Source organism: Ovis aries, chromosome 23 (genome assembly GCF_016772045.2).
Source record: "Ovis aries strain OAR_USU_Benz2616 breed Rambouillet chromosome 23, ARS-UI_Ramb_v3.0, whole genome shotgun sequence".
Lineage (NCBI taxonomy): Eukaryota > Metazoa > Chordata > Mammalia > Artiodactyla > Bovidae > Ovis > Ovis aries.
In genome coordinates this window covers 33,740,978-33,764,177 of record NC_056076.1, presented here as the reverse complement: position 1 = coordinate 33,764,177, position 23,200 = coordinate 33,740,978, and the positions used below count along the sequence as shown (strand labels likewise).

The following is a 23,200-nucleotide window of genomic DNA, read 5'->3' as shown; positions in this document are numbered from 1 at the left end:
ATTCTCCTAGTGCTCAAGTTTGACCTTTCAGGCCTTTCCTGGTGGTCCAATGGCTAAGACTCTGCTCTCCCAATGCAGGGGACCCAGGTTTGATCCTTGGTCAGGGAACCAGATCCCACATGCTGCAACTTAAAGATCCTATAAGTCGCAACTAAGACCTAGTGTGGCCAAATAAATGTTTTATGTTGGCCCTTTTTCAAATAATTGGACCGTAAATGAACAGTCAGGTGTGAAAACTCCCTTAGTGACTCTCACAGCAGGTGAGCTTACTCAGCCACTGACAGAAGACTCCAGCTTCTCCTGTACAAGCCTCTGTGGGAATTGACGTGGAGAAAAATGCTTTATGAGGCAGGATTCTTTGCACTCTCAGAGAAATTCCAGGTGAACGTGAAGTTCCTCAGGCCCATCCAGGTGCTGTTCGGCCTCCTCCAGTCACTGACTGCTGTTTGCACTGGTATCTGCTCTGGTTTGCATGCATTCAGACCCCCAGAGCCTGCCCAGAATTATTCACACTGAGCGTACTTCTCACACGTGATAACTTGAGGCTCATTCGATCTGTAGGTTTAGAAAATGAGCCTTTTCCGGGCCTTGTTTTGCAGTCTGTGAGTGTTCACAGCACCATTCATGCTTATGAGGTTTTGTGCTCTGCCAGGTCAGGGAGATTAATATATAATTTTTTTTTTTAATGGAAAAAAATGTCAGAATGTGAAGTGTTTGACGAACTCCTTTGCCCAGGGCAGGGAGGGGTGGTGGGCACACGGGTGGGACACACTTCATTGGCATGCGGAGACATCTACTGATGGTCAGAGCGAGCAATGTGACTGGGCTCAGAAACCTGAAACCAGCCTTCCTACCGTCAAACTGTGTACCAGGCACTCACCTGGCCACTTCTGCTTCGGGAGGTCAGGTTCCTAATTATCATTTTGTGTTGATCCTCAGGTAGTGACCTGGGAGACTTTATGGACTATGACCCGAATCTCCTGGATGACCCCCAGTGGCCTTGTGGCAAGCACAAGCGAGTTCTCATCTTCCCTTCATACATGGTGAGTGGTGGTGGAGGGATGGTCAGGGAGCTGGCCCCCTCAGCCTCCTGGGGAACTTGGAGGTGCCATGCTGTTCCTGTGGATGGTGGTTCTTCCTGGGGTTGGGGCTTTCAAACACTGCTCCACGTGGTTCTTCTCAATGACCGCCCCCCCACCCCCACTTGCCCGGGAGGGTCACTCAGGGAAGGACCAGCACATGCATCATATCCAGGATTCTTCTGGCCACCAGGCCCAGGTACACCCCTTTAGAGGGTGTGAGATGGCTGAGTGGCCTGTGTGTGTGAACGCTGCCGGCTCAGGGTGGAACCGCACCTCTGAGGTTGTACATCCATGGACCCCAGTGGGTAGGGGACGACCAGCCCGCCCATCACCAGCAGCGCTGAGTTCAAGTTCAGCTCGCTGGGGTTCCTTGGTGACCGTAGGCCACTGTCCGTGCTCTGAGCAAACATTTGGCACCAGGCTCCGGATGACAGAATCATCTCCTGGGAAAGTGAAAGCAGGACAATGTGGGTGTTAAATGCAAAACCTTTCCTTGCTGTTTTTGTTTCACGGGCTCTTCCTGTTTTTCCCTTTGGGTGATTCGCTTTCTGCTCTTGGCTGACCACCGTTTCCCACCACTGCGGCCGCTGGGTCTCCAGACACCCGTGGGGCCTGACGGGGTCCCGTGTGCTTTCAGTGGGCAGACTTTCCCTGAATCAGAAGTGGGCAGAGCCCGGTGTATTGCAGGAGGAGGGCAGCTGGGCTTTGTGGGAGGCTTCGCCCATGCCAGGCCTGCCATGTGTGCCTCCAAGTAAAAAGCACAGACTCAGGATACCCCCACCACCCCCTGCCAGGCAGCTCTGGTTCCCTTCTCCCCCCGAGCCCAGCCTGATGTCAGAAGCCCTGGCCCCAGGAGTGGGCAGAGGATCCTTCCTCTGTTCTAGGCTGTTATGTCTGCAGAGGCCAGAGTCAGACCCCAGCCCATGCACTCACTGCTAAGCTTATCGTTAGCAGCAGAAGCCCCCACCCCCACCTCCACCCCCCAGCCTGTCCATCTGGCCAGCATCTGGCAAGTAGCTGACGTCAGAAAAGCACCAGACAGAACTCAAGCCCGCATTGATACTTTCAACATAGATCCTCTTGTATTAATAATTTGGCAAATAGCTCAGAGATCATTCTAAAATGCTACACTGAGCCAGGATGAATTGCCAAAGGCATCTTGTTTAAAATTGCCCCGGCTACTCTCTCCCATCCTTACTCTCCAACTCTTAACACAAAAGGCAAAACCAGGGCCATGTATGATTATTTTTTCCCTATGACCTATTGGCTCAGATGGTAAAGAAATTGCATGCAAGAGACCCAGGTTCCATGAGTTGGGAAGATCCCTGGAGTAAGAAATGGCAACCCAGTCCAGTATTCTGGCCTGGAGAATTCCATGGACTGTATAGTCCATGGGGTTACAAACAGTAGGACACGACTGAATGACTTTCACTCCTTTTATAGGTCTGGGCTTCCCTGGTGGCTCAGATAAGAATCTGCCTGCAGTGCAGGAGACCCGGGTTTAATTTCTGGGTCAGGAAGATCCCCTGGAGAAGGAAATAGCAGCCCACTCCAATATTCTTGCCTGGAGATTCCCATGGACAAAGGAGCCTAGTGGGCTACAGAACATGGGGTCCCAAAGAGTTGATCACAACTGAGCGAATTTTACTTTTATAGGTCGGTGTCTGGCCAGTGTGGTTCTGATTTTTTGTTTTTCTTTCAGTGATTTAATTGTGAGCTTCGAGGTTCTGGGCTACAGTCTATGCGGGCACACCTGTGCACACAGATCATTTCCCCTCTCCTGGACAGTGTGTTAGATGACCTGCCAGGTCAGCATATATTAATATGTCCTACCCTCGTTTTAGGATCCCAAGTGGGTCGTTTTTCAGTTCACCACGTTGAATCCGTAGCCTGTGCTTCCTGTAACCGTCCATTTTTTTTAGGGAATGAAATTGCTCGTGAGCTGCGCTTGCCTGGTCAGCTTCATAAGACCTATATGTCTTTCTGATCTGGCCACAGATATTGATAATATCTTTAATAAAATAAGGCACATCTACTTTGCAGCCCTGACCTGCGTGTGGAGGGTTGTAAAGAACAGCCTGGCTCCCGAGAGAATGCTCTCTAGTAGACATGGGTTCTAGGTCAGTTTTTACATTGAACTTGCAGGAGAAGAGGTGGGGTGGGGGGGGGGGGCAGGGGTTGGATTTTGGTTTGCTCGCTTTATTTTGTGTGTTGGGTAACAGGTATAGAATGCGTCCATTCGACCAGTACTGTGAGGCCCTACTGTGTGCCAGGCCAGGTGCTGCCTTCTACGGCAGAGGAAAAACCAGCCACCTCCCCCCATGGTCCTCGACCTTAGAGTGAGTGAGTGGAGGAGTCAGCAAGTCACTGTAGTGAGGAGGGGGAGGAGAGAATCACCTTAGAACAGTGGTGGGAAATGACTGACAGGGTGGGTCAGGACTTGGACGTAGGTTTCTAGGAAGGCTGCCCTGAGGAAGTGGATCGAAAGTGAACGCTGAGGTGAGAGAAGGCGCCGGCCTGCTGGGCCTCGGGAAGGAGGCCCCACGTGCCAGAGCCTGAGGTGTGCGAGAGGTTGACCTTGTGTCAAATGGGTATTTTGAGCAGTGACAGTTGCCACCCTTAGCACACACATGCACACCCGGAGGCACACACACGGGGAAGTCCATAAACTGATGATCCTGACAAGGTTACTCCACTAACTTGACCCCATGCACAGAGAGCTGCGCTTGTTAATAGGCGCCAACTACCAAGGTGGATGGTGGCGCTAGAGGTAAAGAACCCGCCTGCCAGTGCAGGAGACATGAGAGCTGCAGATTCGATCTCTGAGTCTGGAAGATCCCTGGAGGAGGAAATGGCAACCCACGCCAGTATTCTTGCCCGGAGAATCCCATGGAGAGAGGAGCCTGGCGGGCTGCAGTCCACAGGGTCACAAACAGTCAGATGTGGCTGAAGCGGCTGAGCACACCTGCACCAAGGTGGACAGGTCACCTGATCCAGGCTGCTGAGGGTGTGGGGCACCTGTCTCTAGGTGGGCAGGAAGAACTGACACAGCTTGAAGCGTTCCTGATGCCAGGAGACCCCTCGTGATTGGCAGGGCGCCCCCTGCAGGCAGACATAAGTCCTGTGAGCCCAGCCCCTCTGACCCCCTGCCTGGCTCCCAGCTGTGGAGTCTGGGCAAGTCCCTCACAGGCTGACCATCTGAGCAACACCACCCACTTCCCTAAATATCAGCCTCCAAGGCCTCTGAGGTCCTGCCACCCTAGGCCTGTCCCTGTTAGGCTTCCAGCACAGTTGAAGTTTAGTCAGCCCAGCAGAGGCCCATGTTTAGGAACCAGGGACTGTTCCGGGTTTTGGGGTGATCCTATACATGTGGAATTTCAGGGTCTGAGGTGTTGGTGTGGCCTCTACAGAATCAAGCCACCTTTACAGTGACGAGCTAGACCTTTTACCCCATCAAATCCTGCAGCAGTCATTGTTTTTCTCTTTTCATTTTAAGATATAATTTTAATCAAATGTATCCATTGAAAGTGTATAGTTCCATGAATTTTCCATCCTCCACTCTGACCACATCTGTCCATTTAGAAAGTTCCCTTGGGATTTCCCTGGTGGTCCAGTGGTTAAGACTCCGTGCTTCCAATGCAGGGGACATGGGTTCAGCTCCAGGTCAGGGAACTAAGATCCAGCTATGCAGTGTGCCCAAAAAATGTTTTAAATTTTAATTAAATTAATTAAAAAAAAAAAAGTTATCTGCTTTCCATCCTGTTCTGCATCATGCCGGCTCCCAGCAAAGATAACTGCCATTCTGACTTCTGTCACCAAAGTTGGTTTTGCCTCTGCTGGGACTTCATGGGAACGGAATTGTGCCCTATCAATATGTGCTTTTTAAAAAATCTGTCTTCATTCACACAACTTAATATCTGTAAGATTCGCTCATGTTGCATGAATCAGCAGTTTGTTTTTCTTAATTGCTGAGTAGGGTTTCATCGTCTGGATAGACCATCACTTATTTATCCATTCTGCTTTTGATGGACACTTACATTATTTACATTTAGGGATATTATGAATCTTGCTGATATGAACATTCCCATACAAGCCTTTCTGTGGACATACATTTTCATTTCTCTTGGGTAAATACCTGGGAGTGGGCTTTCTGAGTCATGTCTACCAACCAGGGTGTAGTTGAAGGTTCACATTTGTTCTCCATAGACGATAAAAAGGCCACTCATCACCACCAATGGGATATCCCTCAAAATGGGAGGGTTCCAGAGTTGAACGTTCCCTGAGGCTGAGAAAGAAGGCTGTTATTTACAAAGTTTAAAGCCAGCCTTGCATTCCTAGTTAGAGTTGTACTTTTTAACTTTGATCCAAGCAAGTCACTCCAAGTACTTGCCTCTGTGAAAGGGCAAAGAAGTTTGAACCAAAAAAAAAAAATTCCTGGGACAGGTATGGAAATCAGATTGCAGCTGTCCCTGGGTTTTGGCCTTAAAGTTTCTAGAAGGTGATGCCAGAACATGAAAATCTGTTGAAGAATAGTTATGTGTACATGATGGCTGAGTCCATTTGTCCTCACCTAAAACCTACCACAATATTTTTATTTGGCTATACTCCAATATAAAATAAGTTTGTTTTCTTAAAAAAGCAAGCAAGCAAGCCTGTCGAGTCTGCTGGCTACAAGCAGGTTCCTGTAGGGCCTGAGCTTCGTGGTGGTTTCTTAGTGAGAAGAGGGAGGGCCAGAGCCCTCCACCCTGGCTCTCCAAACTGGTGCTTCCTGCCCTGTGCGCCTCCTGGCTTGTAATTTACGTTTCACTTGACAGCGGTTATTTATCATTAGAACCTGGCAGCCAAGTTGGTAGTGGGCTTCTTTTTTTTTTTTTTTCCTCTTTATGGGTGTGGAGAGCAATTCAGAAAGAAAGTGAGTGAAAGAGCTGACTGAGATAAAGCCAAAAAACTAAAGTTCTGTGAATGGACGTCTGGATCCTTCTCCTCTCTCAGAAAGGTAGCTCTCACGAACTGCTTTGACATCAGAAAGAATGCCAACACAACCTTTAATATACCTGTAGGTATTTACATCTCAGGGGCTTCCCAGGTGGCAGTAGTGGTAAACAACCTGCCTGCCAATGCAGGAGATGCAAGAGATGCGGGTTTGATTCATGAATCGGGAAGATCTCCTGGAGGAGGAAATGGCAGCCTACTCCAGTATTTCTGTCTGGAGAATCCCATGGACAGAGGGGCCTGGCAGGCTACAGTCCATGGGGTCACAGAGTTGGACACGACTGAGTGACTTGGCATATTTACATCTCAGAGGACATCCCTTGGCTTGACCTCTGTGGTAAAGTGCCTGTTCTTTGAGATACTTAATATTACATTCTAAAGACTCCCAGAAAAGGCCCTCCTCCTGTCTCAGCATCTCCCCAGGTTTATGGGAATATATCTTAGAACTTAATTTTTCAGGACAGTGTGAGATGCTGAGCAGGAGGGAATAGAAAGCAATAAAAGGCAGATTAACCCAGCCTTCCGTGAGATTGGATTCTGCTTTCCCTCCTTATTTCTTTTTCGTTGAAAGCTGTCTGGGTGATGTGGGCACTTACTTACCCGTCTGCAGGTGGATTTATTGAGAAGCTAGAGCAGTTTTGAGTCCAAGGGCCCCTCCCTTGCAAGGCTCTTTCCAGGCCCCCAGGTTTCAGAGTGTCTGGAGCTTATCTAATTTGGGAGACCCTTTCTAAGGAAAGTAATTCAGCGTCACCAACACACCATTGCTAGGCCTCTCAAGATTGAAAGGGGCCTGGGAGCTTCCCCGCCAGTCACTTGCATAGACATGGAGCAGTGGGACTTTGAGGCCTGCTGGCTTTTGGTGTAAGTGTTAAAATGCCTTATTGTGTCATGGTGGGTTTTGTTTCCCACTTTGGGTTTGGGGTTTTCTTTTTTTTTTGGTAAGAGCTTTATTTGCTTTTTTTTGCTCTTGCTTTGCTCAGCTGCTCAATCGTGTTCAACTCTTTGTGACCCGCATGGACTGTAGCCCACCAGGTTCCTCTGTCCATGAGATTCTCCAGGCAAGAATACTGGAGTGGGTTATCATTTTCTCCTGCAGGTGATCTTCCCGACCCAGGGATCAAACTCGAGTCTCCTGTGTCTCCTGCATTGGCAGGTGAATTCATTACCACTGAGTCACCTGAGAAGCCCCAGAGCTTCATTAGTTATATAGTAATTCACGTATTGTACAACTCACTTCTCTAAAGTGTGCAATTCAGTGGTTTTTAGTATATTCACAAAAGTGTGCAACTATCACCACAGTCAATTTCAGAACATTTTCATCATCCCCCTAAAGAACCCCCCGTAGCCTTAACCAACCGCCTCCATCCTCTAAGCCCCAGGCAACCACTAACATACTTTCTGTTTCCATAGACTTGCCTATGGTGGATATTTCATGAAGATGGAAGCATGCACTACGTGATGGTTTGCCTCTGGCCTCTTTCACTTATGCTTTCAAGGGTTATCTCTGTGGCAGCATGCATCAGTCTTGTGGTTTGGGTTGTTTTTAATCTGTTTTTTCTTGTCAAACTAATGTGAAACGTTGTTTTAGGTTTTGCCCAAGGTGTTGTAGCATCTGCTCCCTTTCTCTGTATTTGTGTCAGATTTTCGATGATCACACTATGAATTTGATTATAACACTGCACACACGGGCAGCAGCTCGTGCTCTGACCGCCATCCTAAGAAGCGAGTGTTTAGAAGTACATCCAAATGCAAGCTGGCTGGGTGTGACCTCGGGGGCCTCATCAGCCAGTGTCAGTGCGTGATTCCATCTTCATGAAGTATCCACCATAGGCAAGTCTATGGAGACAGAAAGTGCATTAGTGGTTGCCTGGGGTTTAGAGGGTGGAGACAGGACTCTAGAAGTTTCTGTGGCACCACGTGAATACCTGTCACACATCTGAGACTGCGGACATGCTTTGCACACCTGCCCACCCCACGTGATGGTGTAATTCTGACAAAGGCAGCTTTCCCTGTGTGGCTCTCCTCGAAGCAACGCATTTCATTTCAGTGAAAGAACCTGAAGAGCTGCTCACCTTCAGGGGACAGGAGAGAGGTTAGATCCAGGATCCTGTGTTTCGAATCAGTGGGTAGAAATAGCAACAAATGCAGCCCCAGGCCGTGTTGTCCGTGCACTCATTCCTGAAGTTTCTTTGTGACTTGCTTTCCTCTCCCTTCGTGGCACAGCGGTGGAGAACCTGCCTCCCAATGCAGGAGATGTGGGTTCGGTCCCTGGGTCAGGGAAGATCCACTGGAGGAGGAAATGGTAACCCCCTCTAGTAGTTTTGCCTGGAGAATACCATGGACAAAGGAGCCTGATGGGCTACAGTCCACGGAGTCACAGAGAGTCAGACGGGACTGAGCACAGAGCACACAGCACAGGGAAGAGGTGTAAACAGAACAGCCGGGAGGCCCGGCTGTGTGTGGTTTCAGAGATGTCATGCAGGGCTGGGGCTCCGCTTTCCTTAGCGAGCACGTCACGTCTGCTTTCTGATGCCCAGTTGGGCTCGGAGCCCCGTGGACGGCAGGTGAGTGCCATGGAGGCCGTGGCTCTAGGTGTTGAAGGAGTTGCACCCATCACTGCCTGTGTCCTCCGGGTCACAGGCCCTGGAAAGTGAGTTGCACCCATCACTGCCTGTGTCCTCCGGGTCACAGGCCCTGGAAAGCGAGATTCAGGGTGAAGGGGTGGCTGCACGGCTCCCCAGGCTCCCCGTGCCTTCTGGGTGACAAGCAGCCCTGCGGCTGGAACGTGACTCCTTAGGAGTGTTCCTGCCCCCGGGGACTCCTCTGACCCAAAGGCGAGCGCTAGCAGAGTCAACTGCAAGCTCACGTCTGTTCAGAGCTGCCCTAAGAATTCCCAGGGAGATGTGAGGCCTGGAAGTGCAAGCAGAAGGAAGGAGAACCCTACCCGGCCCCGGGTCGAAGCACCTTTTCTGTTGTTTCTCTGGGAATCAGACCAGCAACTTGTTAGCTCCAAGCCCCTCATTCCAGCACTGCTCCTGGGGCACACGTGCCCTCCTTGACGTGCTCCTGCTGCCTCTCTTTCCCCCCTGCTTGCCCCCTACCCCCACCCCGAGAGGCCTTCACCTTGGGGCATCGTGGCGGCTGCCGTGGGCCAGAACTGGGCCCACGTTCAGCTCCTCCGTGGAGGCTCCCTCCCTTCTCTCAAGATGAGTCAAGCCTTTGTTTCTAAATAAAGCAAAGTCGTCTCAGCGTCTCCGGTAGATGTGGTAGACCCTTCCAGCTGGATCACTAGGTTGTGGCCTTACCGCCATTTCCTGTTATCTGAGAAGGGGTGCAGGCATCAGCCCCCAGGCTGGCCTCCCTAACTCTGCCATTGTCCCCGACAGGGCAGGCCCAGCATTGCTCCTTTCTAAATTGCATCCCCCTGGACCTTCTGCATTTTGGATGGTCTCCTCCTCCCAGCTGACCTCCCTTCTTCTTTCTGCATCTGTGCACATACAACGTCCCTGCAGCCAGGCAGCTGCGAGAAAGCACACGGAAGCCATCTCAACCCTCCTCTGCAAATTGTGGGCGCCAAGGACGGAGCTGCCTGTCCCTCACATAGCCTGCCTGGCCCAGCTGTTGGCTATTGCTGGGGCCACAAGGACCCCTGCACTTGGCCAGTCCCCTGGCCAGAAATTTGGTGGCACTGGACGCAGTGGTCACCCACTCTGTCCGAGGCCAGGAGGGGCCCACACCCCGTTTTCTAGCACTTTGATTCCTAGGGACGCACATGCAGTGGCAAAACCTAGACAGCGTGAGCCTTCATAGACCATGCAATTAAAGGGAGAGGGGACTTGCAACAAAGCATGGGCCTCCTGGTTGATTCATTCTCTCTTGAGCCTTGGGCTTCGCAGGTGGCGCTAGTGGTCAAGAACTCGCTACCAATGCAGGAAACATAAGGGACAAGGGTTAGATCCCTGGATCGGATTGGGAAGATCTCCTGAAGAAGGCAATGGCAATCCACTCCAGTATTCTTGCCTGGAAAATTCCATGGACAGAGGAGCCTGGTGGGCTACAGTCCATGGGGTCACAAAGTTGGACATGACTGAGCATGTGCACACACACACACACACACACACACACCCCATATGCACACAAGCCAGAACAAGTGAGTGGCTGGGGTCGCCTTGTGACTCAGCCTTGAGTACTGCCCCCTCGGCTCACCCCCCATCACTGGGAAGAGAACAGCTGTCTCTTGGGAGGGGGAGGGAATGTGGGGAGGTCAGCCTCTAGAGGATGTCGTAGGCTCCCTCAAGACACACGGGACCATAGCTTCTATGTTGCCAGAAAGTGTTCCCTCGAGGGAACCAGGGCTGAGGACAGCGAGGCCTGTCGTCCTCTGAAATCTGACGGCAGGGTCTTCCTAGGCTCTGAGCAAGTCTTCCCATACTTGGCGCCTGGCCAGTCTGGAACTGTGGCCCACAGGCACACTGTGTGTGCAGGGTCCTGTCTGGGCAAGGGCCTGGGAGCAGACTGTCACTTTGGGGGCCGCCCACACAGCCACCGTGATTGCATGCCCCGAGCACCTAATCGTGAGCAGCCTGCACAGCTGGTGCCTGCAGCCGTCCACATAAAGCACGTGACAGAGAAGCCAGAAGAAGCAGCAGGCACAGGGAGCTGAAACCGCCTGAACTAGTGCCCAGACGTCGAGGGGCTGCAAACCTCCCCCAGAAGGCATCAGAGAAGGCCACCTCTGCAACGCCGGGTGGCAAAGCCGGAATTCAGAATTCTGCCACCGAGAAAATGAATTTGAGGGCTTGATCATGTGCAGCCCTCGCTGGGGGCCAAGTGCTGAGCCAAGGGCCTCATAGCATCAACTCACTGGTCTTCCCTCTACCCTCCTCTCAAGCATCCAGCATGGAAACAAATATACATTTCCACTCATCCTGCTGCCAAGGAAACTAAGCCCCTAGCTCTGTACCCCCAAGAGCGCGAATGAGGCTGCATGTAAAAATAAAGGACATCTCCTGTGAGGTCCAGGCTTGGGATGGCCTGAGCCCTCCTGGCCCCACCTTCAAGGCTGCAAGCTGGGCTGGGTTGTTGCTGTTCACTGGGTTGTTTTAAAGCTAGGGCTGGTCAGGAAGTGGCGTGGGAGGTCCCCAGGGCTGTGGTGAAGAGATGACATTAGCGCCTTTAGGGGAAACAGCTCTGCTGTTATCCCATGTCCCCACAAAGATGTCCTGTTACAATAGAGGTAAATGCCATCAACGAAGACAGTGTCTGCTGGTTCAGTTATGCAGTGCAGCATCCACCCAAGCTAGTTTAAGAAGAAAGGCATTTTTTTACAGGGTACTAAACAGCCTGTCGTCACTGGGGAGGCTGGTGCAACAGCCTGAATTGGGATTTCAGGAATGATCCCCAAACTGTACTGCAGAACCAGGTCCCCAGGGGAATGTGCACCGGCCATCAGCTCCAGGCATGACACCCCTGCCACCTCCAGGGTCAGGACGCTGCCACTGCTCCCAGCTCCGGATCCATGCTGCCCTGCTGTGGTTCACACCCATGTTCCCAGCTCCGGATCCATGCTGCCCTGCTGTGGTCCACACCCATGCTCCCAGCTCCAGATCCATGCTGCCCTGCTGTGGTCCACACCCATGTTCCCAGCTCCGGATCCATGCTGCCCTGCTGTGGTCCACACCCATGCTCCCAGCTCCGGATCCATGCTGCCCTGCTGTGGTCCACACCCATGCTCCCAGCTCCGGATCCATGCTGCCCTGCTGTGGTCCGCACCCATGCTGCCAGCTCCGGATCCATGCTGCCCTGCTGTGGTCCGCACCCATGCTCCCAGCTCTGGATCCATGCTGCCCTGCTGTGGTCCACACCCACGGAATGGAAACTGGGACTCCAGGGCTTCTGCCATCACTCCTCTTGGCAGCAGAAAGAAGCCCAGCCTCCGCTTCCACTCTGCTTTCTGACCTTTCTGACACCAGTGCATCACCCCAGAGGAGCTGGAATAGTGTGTGGAATCCTAGCTGCAAAGAAATCGGGAAGGACAGCGCGGCGTCTGGAAGGGGCTGGCTATCCAAGCCATAGTGTATAGCGAAGGGGGATGACTGGGATTTAGGCAAGTCCACCCAGGGACTTAGGGAAGATGATCCTGCAGAAATAACATTGCAGGCGAGGCAAAGGAGTATCTGATTTGCATAAAAACCACCTGGGCAAGATCACAGTGCTGAGAGCAAGGCCCTGTCCTTAGACACTGACTCAGTGGAACAGGAGCACAGCCCAGTTGGCTCGATAAAATTCTCCAGTGTGCTTTAGATACATTGGGTTCTCTTTGTTTGATCTTTGAGAGAAACCTGTGAAGCAGCCCGACAGGTGTTGTTATCTTGTGTAGCAAAGAGGAGGGTGAGGCTCAGGTTAAGCCACTTTTTGCAAGTTGCCTGACTCGCTGGACATGGAGCCTCCAGCCTCTGCCCCCAACCCTTTCCACCTTCAGCCGCCTGGAGCTGCTCCCGGCTGCCACTAACCACTACTCTTTCAGTCTGATTCAGAACAGGAAAGCAGTGCGCCCTTCTTCAGTGGGGACAAGCCTGGTCACCTCTCTGACCCTCTGTTTCCTCCTCCATAAGGTTAGGGTGGCTGGAAGGCACTTGCAAATTTTTCTTTCAGCAGTGGGAGGCTTCTTTCAAGAGAAGTGTTGTGCTGAGACTTCCCTGGCAGTTCAAGTGATTAAAACTCCACGCTTCCACTGCAGGGGGCCCAATTTCTATCCCTGAACAGGGAGCTAGTATCCCACACACCAAAAAAAGGGTGGAAAGAAGCATTGCATGTATCTACATGTAAGACAGAAAACAGCAGAGCTGCTGTGATTGCCACTGGGTGAGATCCAGTCATCTCTCATCCCTCCTCCAGCTCCTGGAATATCCTCGCTGGGGGCTCACCCAGCTTTGGCACCCAACGAAAGATGGAGCTTCTTTGCTCGAACCTGCTGACATCATCACAAACCTCGTGACTGTCTGCCAGGCACTGACTCTGGTGGCCAGGGCTGCTAAATGTCACCGGGTCCTGCTGATGACTGGACTTTCGTTTCCATCCACCTGCAGGGGTCCTGCCCCAACGGGCTCCTGCATCCGGCAGAGCCCTCAAGATGGCTCTAGCCTGGGTTCCCCGTTGCTGGTGGTGGGGGTGTTAGAAGTTGGGTGTGACTTGCATGTGACTATGACCCATGACCCATATTTTAAGGAGTGACTTGTGTGGCCCGATCTGTTTCAGACCACAGTGATTGACTACGTAAAGCCCTCCGATCTCAAGAAGGACATGAACGAGACCTTCAAGGAGAAGTTCCCTCACATTAAGTTAACACTCAGCAAAATTCGGAGGTAGGTGAGGACGGAAAATCCCATGGACAGAGGAGCCTGGCCGGCTGCAGTCCAGAGGGTCACAAAGAGTCGGACACGGCCAAGCGCACACACACACTGGGGCTGGGCTCCCACCTGAACTTCCCCCAGGCCCTTCCCCCAGCACATCCTGAGCTCTTGCTTTGTATGCCGGCTCTTCTGTTGTTCTGGGGAAGTGAAACAGGTCATGTTCAGCTCTAACTAAAGAGGCTCGTCCGATGCTGGCTGACCAGTGCCCGGAAGTGTGAGAGCCGAGGGAGGCTGGACACGAGCTAAGGATCTGGGCGTGGGAGAGGAGGTTGCTCGTGAAGGAATCATTTCATACTATTTGTGGCTCACAGTTCAGTAAGATTTATGTTATGGAAAACTCAGAATAGGAAACGTTCGGTCCCCTGCTTCCTTAAATGCAGGCAAAACAGAAAAGAGCTGCCATTATAGGGTTTGAGATAACTCTACCCACAGTCGTCCGCCCAGAGGTGACAGCCAAGCCCTATCTGTAAGCCATCAGCCAAACGGCCAAAGCAAAATCAGGCCCCAATTTCCCCTGCAGAGGATTGGATCAGCCTTGCGGTGACCCACATCTGCCAGTCTTGCTGGCCTGGAGAGAAGCTGACCTGTGTTGTGGTGACTGTGTGCCGGGACAGCAAGATTTCAGGGTGTGTGTGTGTGTGGTAGGTCGTGGAGGCTAAACTGTACACAAATACAGTGTTGGAACATGTGCCAACAACGTACATATGAGCACGTATCCCAATACTGATTTGACTCTGGCATGTTCCGAGCCAAGAAGTGAGAAAAATAAACTATTCATCCTGGGTCTGCTGGCCAGGCAACTCTTATAAGAAGATTGGTTGCTGCACTCTTTTTTAAAATTTTTATTTTTAATTTTGGCTACCTCTTGAGAAGAGCCAACTCATTGGACAAGACCCTGATGCTGGGAAAGAAGGGGGCAACAGAGGATGAGATGGTTGGATGGCATGACCAACTCCATGGACATGAGTTTGAGCAAGTTCCAGGAGATGGTGAAGGACAGGGAAGCCTGGCATGCTGCAGTCTGTGGGGTCGCAAAGATCGGACATGACTGAGAAGAACAAGAACATGAACTGAACAAGAACAAATTAGAGGATAATTGCTTTACAATCTTGTGTTGGTTTCTGCCATACATCAGTATGAATCACTCTTAAGTATACATATGTCCCTTGTCGGCTCCCTCCCCTGGTTGCTGCACTCTAGTTGAACCCCTCTTCTGCCTTAGTTAGTGGCCATAAGTGATCTTCAGCAGAGCTGATACCAAGTACCTAGTTTATGTCAGTGACTATCTCTCTGGAATGACCTTTGTTTCCTCCTGTCACTGTGAACAGCTCTATTCCATTTCCAGACCCTCAGCCATCCACTTGAGTTCACCATGGTCCTGAACTGACATGGTCTATACAGGCTGACCAACAGAGAAGGGTTCAAAGTCCCAGTGACTTAAGTCTGTTGTTATTGTTCAGCCACTAAGTCCTGTCCGACTCCTTGCAACCCCATGGACTGCAGCACGCCAGGCTTCCCTGGTCCTTCACTATCTCCTAGTTTGCTCAAACTCATGTTCATTGAGTCAATGATGCCATCCAATCATCCCATTTTCTGTCACCCCCTTTTCCTCTTGCCATCAATCTTTCCCAGCATCAGGGTCTTTTCCAATGAGTTGGCTCTTTGCATCAAGTGGCCAAAGTATTGGAGCTTCAGCCTCAGCATCAGTCCTTCCAATGAATATACAGTGTTGATTTCCTTTAGGATTGACTGGTTTGATCTCTTAGGTGTGTTGCCCACATATAACATAAATCTTGCTTATAGAGATCAATTCCTATTCCACATCACCCTTTTGAGATTGAGAAAGAGAAGATGCTTTCAGGACAGGATAGTCTTTTTCTTTGCAGTCTTCTGAAACTCCACATTCTAACAAGACTCTTCCCTCTTTCCCGCCTTTCTGTAGCCTGAAACGAGAGATGCGGAAGCTCGCCCAGGAGGACTGTGGCCTCGAGGAGCCCACGGTGGCCATGGCCTTTGTCTACTTTGAGAAGCTCGCCCTCAAGGGAAAGCTGAACAAACAGAACCGGAAGCTTTGTGCCGGCGCCTGCGTGCTCTTAGCGGCCAAAATCGGAAGCGACCTCAAAAAGCATGAAGTCAAGCATTTAATTGACGTAAGTAGCCTGAGTCCTGATTGGCTGGAGTGGGAGCACATGCTCCAGGCCAGTATTGGTCTCTCAGAAAAGCCTGACTGGTGACCCTGCCTGGGAGAATTCTGATCTTTAGTACCAGCTGAGGGACCAGGACCGTGAGGTTGGCCCTTCTGCAGCAAATGTCAGACCCCACATCTTGGGCTGTCCTAGAACAGAGAGATGGATGGGTCCCTTTGACAAGACTGAAGATCCCTAGTATTGAGTCTGGCGATAAAAATCCGTATTCAGGCACTGGGAGGGGTGAGCTTATTCTCAAAAGCCACAGAAGCCACTGTGATGGCCAGGGGTCTTGTGGGCATTGTGACCAACAGTGTCCATCAGTCACATCGGCTCAGCACACCTTGGCCTCCTGTAACCTCGGCCACCTCCTTTTTGGGGAAGGGGGGAAGGGCGTGGGCTTGATTGAGTGATAATATCTTTTTTTTTTTGGGGGGGGGTATAGTTGATCTACAATGGTGTGTTAGTTTCAGGGGTACAGCGAAGTGAATCAGTTATACATATTCATAGTTTGTGCGTGTGTGCATGCTAAGTCACTTTAGTCATGTCTGACTCTTTGCAGCCCTGTGGACTGTAGCCCACCATGGGATTTTCCAGGCAAGAGTACTGGAGTGGGTGGCCATTTTGTCCTCCGGGGATCTTCCCGACCCAGGGATCGAACCTGCGTCACTTATGTCTTCTGCATTGGCAGGCAGGTTCTTTACCACTAGCACCACCTAAGAAGCCCCCACATATACATAGTATCCACTCTTTTTCTAGACTCTTTTTCCGTATAGGCCATTACAGAAGTATTGAGCAGAGTTCCCTGTGCTGTACAGTAGGTCCTTGTAATTTATCTGAGTTATATGTAGTAGTGTGTATATGGCAGGCAAAATCTCCCACTGTATGACTCCCTTCCTTTCTCCCCCGGTAATTATAGGTTTGTTTTCTACACCTGTGACTCTGTTTCTGTTTTGTACATAATGTACATTTTGTACAAATGAGCCTTACCATTGTTTTTAGATTCCACGTACAAGCAGTATCATATGCTGCTTGTCTTTCTCTGTCCGACTTCATTCAATAAGATAATCTCTAGCTCCACCCATGTTGCTGCAAATGGCATTATTTCCTTCTTTTTATGGCTGGGTAATATTTCTTCTTTATCCATTCCTCTGCTGATGGACATTTAGGTTGCTTCCATGTCTTAGCTATTGTAAATAGCACTGCAGTGAACACTGGTATGCATGTATCTTTTTGAATGATGATTTCCCCTGGGTATACACCCAGGAATGGGATTGCTGGGTCTAATGGTAGCTCTGGTTTTAGTTTTTTAAAGAACCTCCGTTCTGTTCACCATAGTGGTTGTACCAGTTTACATTCCCACCAACAATGTAGGAATGTTCCCTTTTCTCCACACTCTCTCCAGCATTTATGGTTTGTAGACTTTTTGATGTCCTTGCTTTTAAAGTAGAATGTCATCAAAGCAAGGAAACACCGACCTTCTTGGACAGTTATATGAATGCCTGTTTTAAAATTCAGTGTATTCAGGGACTTTCCTGGTGGTCCAGTGGCTAAGACTCCATACTTCCACAGCAAGGGGCCATGGTTCGATCCCTGGCCAGGGAACTAGATTCCACATGCTGCAACTAAGACCTGGTGCAGCCAGATAAATAAATAAATAATTTGAAAAACCACTGACATCGTGAGATTATTGAGGGATTAAATGAAGTCATGGGATGTATGTCAGGCTCCCGGCAGCCTGTGGATCCTCAGGAGGTATGAGTCCTGCCCTAGGACTGCGAGCAGGAAACACAGCTGACGCCTCCCTTTCTTCCTCCACAGTCTTGCCCGTAACGGGTTTCTCTGTAAATGCTGGCTGATGGATATAGAGACTACACATGGAGAAAACCTAGGATTTTTATTTCAAGGCTAAGAAGCTTTTGGTTTTCTTACATTTTGTTGCAGAAACTGGAAGAGAAGTTCCGGCTGAATCGACGAGAACTGATTGCCTTTGAGTTCCCAGTGCTGGTGGCCTTGGAGTTTGCCCTTCACCTCCCAGAGCACGAAGTTATGCCCCACTACAGACGCCTGGTCCAGAGCTCCTAGCACAGGCCTCCTGGGAGGGCCAAGGACCATTTCTTCTGAGCCCAGAGTGGTAGCGCCATACTACTGGAAATGCAAAACTAGAGCTCAACATAGCAAACTTTTATCCTCTCAACATTTGTTTCTGTACAGAAGCCGTACCAGGAACTTTTCAGGGAGTCTTCCATCTGGCCAGACGAGATGGACAGTGAGTGTATTACTGCTCAGCCAGGAAGGGGAGACCCGTTCAGAAGATGGCTGCCCCCTAGCACGAGTATGAGTTCCTTGCTGGCCCCTCTGGGACTTCCTCACAGCCACACCCAGACCTTGCAGGCGTGGTCCAAGGCCTTCTCTCCGGACCCGTTCCAAGTCGGAGTGCGAAGTTCTAGAGCAGATCGGGGTAGAGAATTCGTGGAAGTAGGGGAAAAGCTTCTAGAAGATTCCCTCACTGTATCAAAAGAGCGTGCCAACCTATTTTTGTAGCCGCTGTTGGAAGTGCACTTTCCCTAGGAGGAATGTATGGAGAAGTGTGAGAGTCTGTGTGTTTGAGATGCCGAATCAGCCTCCACCTGCAAAGCCAGCTCTAGCCGCAGACCCCAGTCTGGAGGCATACTGACCTTCAACAGTTATTTCTAGATAAATCTCTGGATAACCATCACTCTCTCCAAACCAGATGGATATCCTCTGCCCTTAGAAAATCACATAGTTTCTGCTCCTGCCCCCATCACCACTAGTGGGACAGAGGCGACAAGCTGTCACCGTCAGATGGGCTGCGTGGAGAGGTGTGGCACGCGGCACTCTGTACCTTTCCACTGTCGGACCTTGTGTGCACATTGAACCGTCACACTTTCCTCCTGTGGACACGCTGGGGTTGGGCTCCGTGGTGTGTATTCCTGTGCTCTATGTTAGAGTGCATCGCAGGCACATTTCTTGTGCTATCTATCTATATCTATATATATATGTATATATATAAAGTGTTTTATAAAATCCAGAATAGAGGTAAGACGCATGATTGGTGTTTCGAGACTTTTTGACAGCTGGGACAAACTGCATTTTGAGCTGAGGTAAAGCCAATCAAAGAGGCAGCAACTCTTAGTATCACCATGTCCCCGGGGCTGTTAGTGCAGAAGTTTCATTGCAACTTGTACCGATTAACTGGGGCGACCTGTACGGAAGCCCCTCAACATGCCATCACCTCGTAGCTTCCAGAGAGAGGTACCTGCTGGGATTCACCTGACACAAGGAAGCCTGTGGCCTTGTAAAAAGAGCATTAAAATATTTTATGATTTCTATACCCATGTATGTGTAGACACGTAAGTCTCAGCAGTCACCCCTCACCATGGATTACAGATGCCACCAGCTCCACGTCAATCCCACATACAGATTCGGAGCATCTCATCCCAGAGAAGGGACAATGGGGGTAACAGAGTGTACCCAGCTTTACTTAGCAGGGTTTGAAAGAATCTGACTGTCACAGGTTGGAGGAATTCAAGGAGTGGCAGGGGAGAGAGCAAACAGGACATGTAACCAAGTTTAGTTCTAAATATTTTGCAAGCAGATTTCCTTAACTGCGTTCAGTTGTGAGATGATGTTGTCAGGAGGTATGATGCACATGACCTCTTTGGCCCAATTTGTCAATTACTAGTTGAAAGTGTTAGTCACTCAGTCATATCTGACTCTTAACAACCTCATGGACTGTAGCCCACCAGGCTCCTGTGTCCGTGGAATTCTCCAGGCAAGAATACTATGTGGGTAACCATTCCCTTCTCCAGGGGATCTTCCTAACCTAGAGATTGAACCCAGGTCTCCTGCACTGCAGGTGGATTCTTTACCATCTGAGCCACCAGGGAAGTTCTGCAGGTGAAAGGCCTTACTTAGAAGCCAGGTCACTTGCATCTAGAAATTGCCTCCAGGTGGTTCCCTGCCATCCATCCACCTTGAGTCTCCTGCCAAGCTTGGGGGGATGTCCAGTGGGTGACACAGCCCACCAGCTCAGATGTGTGTTGGGCTACACCCTACAGCCTCCCCCTGTCTTAAAGTCAGGCTAACATTCTTTGGTTTGGGGCAGTTTGGATTTTGACATTTAGGAGGTAGACTTACAAAGTTGTGGGTCTGTTTTTTTTTAAGACTTAATTTTAAAGTTTATTTTGACCTGTGGGTCTGTTAAGTGAGGAATTTATTGGTTTTAATTTAGTTGGGAGGGAGGATTAGAATGAAAGATGTCCAGAGCTCTCTTTGTTTTCCTGTCCATTTCATGAGCTTTCTGAAGGGAAAGGAGAACCAGGTGGAGATTGGGGGACCAGGGTCACTGCTGGAGCTTCCCTGTGACTTGGCGCCTTCCAGCCACTTCCCATCTTTGCTCGGCCTTTGGTCCAGAGTCATGGAGGCAGCCTGAGCCTCTGTGGAGAGAAGGCAGACTATTCTAGAATATCCTGAGGCTCTGCCCCCTTCCACCCTCCACCACAGGGGCAAGTTCAGGCCCCTTGCAGGCCCTGCTCCCTGAAGGGCTGCCTGAAGCCCCTGCAGTTCTCCCAAAGGCCACATGTGTGGGGAAGCCCACCACAGCCATGTGCCCCTCAGGACAGCAGGGAGCCGCTCCACCTGACTTAGTTTCCCCAGCCTGGCCTGGTGGACCGGGGGTGCCTCTCTTCTGATGGCCTGACTGTGACGTCTCATTAGAGCCGGAAGCCAGCGAAGCAGCCAGCTTGTCCCAAAGCTATGGGCCCCACTGTGTGCCCTGCCAGGAAGGGTCAGTCTCCCGCTCCCTAAAAGCCTTGGAACCTCAGCCCAGTGACACTTAGTAGGGTCCCTCCTTTCCCTTCTACCCACACCCTTTCCCTCCTCAGTCAAACCTACCCTCAAGCAAGCAACCCACACACAACACAAAGCTGTTTATTTTCCTTGGCTTTTTTTCTTGATCAGAAACTCCTCTGTTCTTTCTGTGGTCCACCCAGCAGGCCCATTTGGGGCCACCCCTTACCCTACACAAACTGCTCCATAGCCCAACCCTGCCTTGCTGATGCAAGCACAGGGGTGGCAGAAGGTGCCAGTCCCCTGCATATCCCAGCAGCAATAGGTCTGGTTACTGCCCTCACTGCTGAACTGTCTCTCCCAGACATTTCTGGTGCAGTGCTGAATGGCCAGCCCTCATCCCCCACACCCTGGCTGCCTCTATAACTCATTTTCCTGAAGCCTTCTTGTCTCCCTTGCAGTCTGCACGTGAGGAGGCGGGGCGGGCTGGGACCAAGCAGGTTTGAGCCAAGTAGTTTCGTTACCCATTAATTGCAGTATCTGTCCAGAAATAGAAGGAGTTCTTTAAAGAGAGAGGTTTCTGGGGGAGCAGCGCAGGGTCTCCCCTCCTCCAGAGACAGCTTGAGTTCATCTGGGGGCTGTCAGGACAGTTGCTGGCCAGGTCCCAGCTGAGGGCCTGATGGGGGAGGAAACATCTACATGATAAATCTGGGTCACATATTGTCAACACTAATGCAAACGTGGCTTCCAGGAGGGCAAGTGCAAGGCAAGAGATGAGCCAAAAACTCTTAGGGAAGAAAATAATAATTGAAGGGCATGGTCCTCTTACTGCCCAAGCAGTAAGCCTCTGACAACCCACACTGCATCAAGACTTCTAAATAGATATTCTAGAAGGTCTGCAAACACAGGGCTGACTGAACCTTGCAGACACACCTGGCGAGGACGGTGCTATGTATCATCTCCTCCTTCCATCTTGCTATTCAAAGTGTGGTCTGAGGGTCAGGGCGTCAGCATCCCCTGGGGCCTTGTGACACATGCAGAATCTGCATCTCAACAAGGTTCCATGGACATTTGTATGCATTAAAATCTGAGAGGTACAATTCCTCCATATAAGCATGTGAGTGAAAGTCACTCAGTCGTGTCCAACTCTTTGCAACCCCATGGACTATAGCTTACCAGGCTCTTCTGTCCATGGACTTCTCCAGGTAAGGATACTGAAGTGGGGAGCCATTCCCATCTCCAGGGGATCTTCCTGACCCAGGGATTGAACCTGGGTCTCCTCCAGTAACATGACCAGGGCCCCCCAAAATTAAAGGGGACTTCCTCAATGGTCCAATGGTTAAGACGACTTTCCAGTGCAGGGAGTACAGGTTCCATCCCAAGTTGGGGAGCTAAGATCCCATGTGCCTCGTGGCCAATAAACCAAAAAAAAAAAATCCATAAACAATACTGTAACAAATTCAGTAAAGACTTTAAAAATGGCCCACATAAAAAACAATCAAGAAAAGAAAAGTAAGAAGATCACAGTGAGGGTAACATGGCCAGGCTGGGTGTCCGCCAGCGTTCAATCCATCAGCTTCTCATTGTGCACGTGTGTGGCTTTTCCACAGGCGGTACAATTAACACAAATTCTCTTTGCCCCTCTGCTCCGCATGTTACTTGGCTGCTGTCCCTCGGCTGCTGTCCCTCTGGTCAGTGTGTGGCTAGGAAATACACATTTGTTTTGCTCTGAGGCGAAGCCAAGTTCACCTCGGGCAGGCCATCAGCTGGCGGCGAGACCCAGTTCACGAGGTAGAGCCAAGGAATGGCTTAGGGGTTACGAGCTGTTGGAGACAATTCGTGCCTCAGCCCCCAGGCGTCATGTACAGCACTTGGGCCTGCATCAGAGGTGCAGAGAGGCCCTTTCACAGTCATTAACTGTTACTCTAGACCACAGGTCTCATGAGGGCAGGAATGGTATCTGCCGCCATACCCCTAGGCACCCAGCACAGCATCTAGCACATGCAATTTGCCACGTAAATATTGGTTGCGTCAAATAAACCATCACAAAAGAGTCACCTCCCCCCCCCCCCCCGCCCCGCCCACCACCCTGAGCAGGCTGTTCTCAGCGTGTGATGATGCTTGACACATGCTTGCTGAGTTGCTTCCAACTCATTGTGACCTGATGGACTGTAGACCCCCAGGCTCCTCTGTCCATGGAATTCTCCAGGCCAGAGTACTGGAGTGGGTAGCTGTTTTCCTTCTCCAGGGGAGATCTTCCCAACCCAGGGATTAAACCTGGGTCTCCTGCCTTGCAGGCAGATTCTTTACTGTCTGAACCACCAGAGAAGCCCATTAGAAAGAGGCAGGAGCAGTTTTCTAGGGGAGACAACAGGCAAGAGATTTTTCTAGGAAGAGCAACAGCCAGAAACAGGAGGGCCCAGATCAGAAAGGATGACTTGCAGCAGCAGCAGCCAGTTGAAAGTCGCGAGGGGGCAACCCTGGGAGAGGAAAGCAGAGAAGCAAAGGAGAAGACTCGGGCCAGCAGACCAGGGGACCCCCAGCCAACCACTGAAGGGTGCTGGCCTGCTGCTGCTGCTAAGTTGCTTCAGTTGTGTCCATCTCTGTGCGACCCCATAGACAGCAGCCCACCAGGCTCCCCTGTCCCTGGGATTCTCCAGACAAGGACACTGGAGCGGGTTGCCATTTCCTTCTCCAATGCATGAAAGTGAAAAGT

General features: G+C 50.8%; 1 protein-coding gene across 1 annotated transcript in view; it reads left to right on the top strand.

The window, feature by feature from the left end:
• The window catches only part of CABLES1 (Cdk5 and Abl enzyme substrate 1), a 102,776-nt gene extending 84,034 nt beyond the window's left edge, over positions 1–18,742 (top strand). The window contains exons 7-10 of the mRNA XM_015103631.4: positions 940–1,043; positions 13,332–13,438; positions 15,429–15,636; positions 17,617–18,742. Of these exons, the coding sequence (XP_014959117.3) occupies positions 940–1,043; positions 13,332–13,438; positions 15,429–15,636; positions 17,617–17,757 (560 nt within the window). The 3' untranslated portion in view covers positions 17,758–18,742. The remainder of the gene's footprint in view (positions 1–939; positions 1,044–13,331; positions 13,439–15,428; positions 15,637–17,616) is intronic.
• Positions 18,743–23,200: the final 4,458 nt, after the last annotated feature.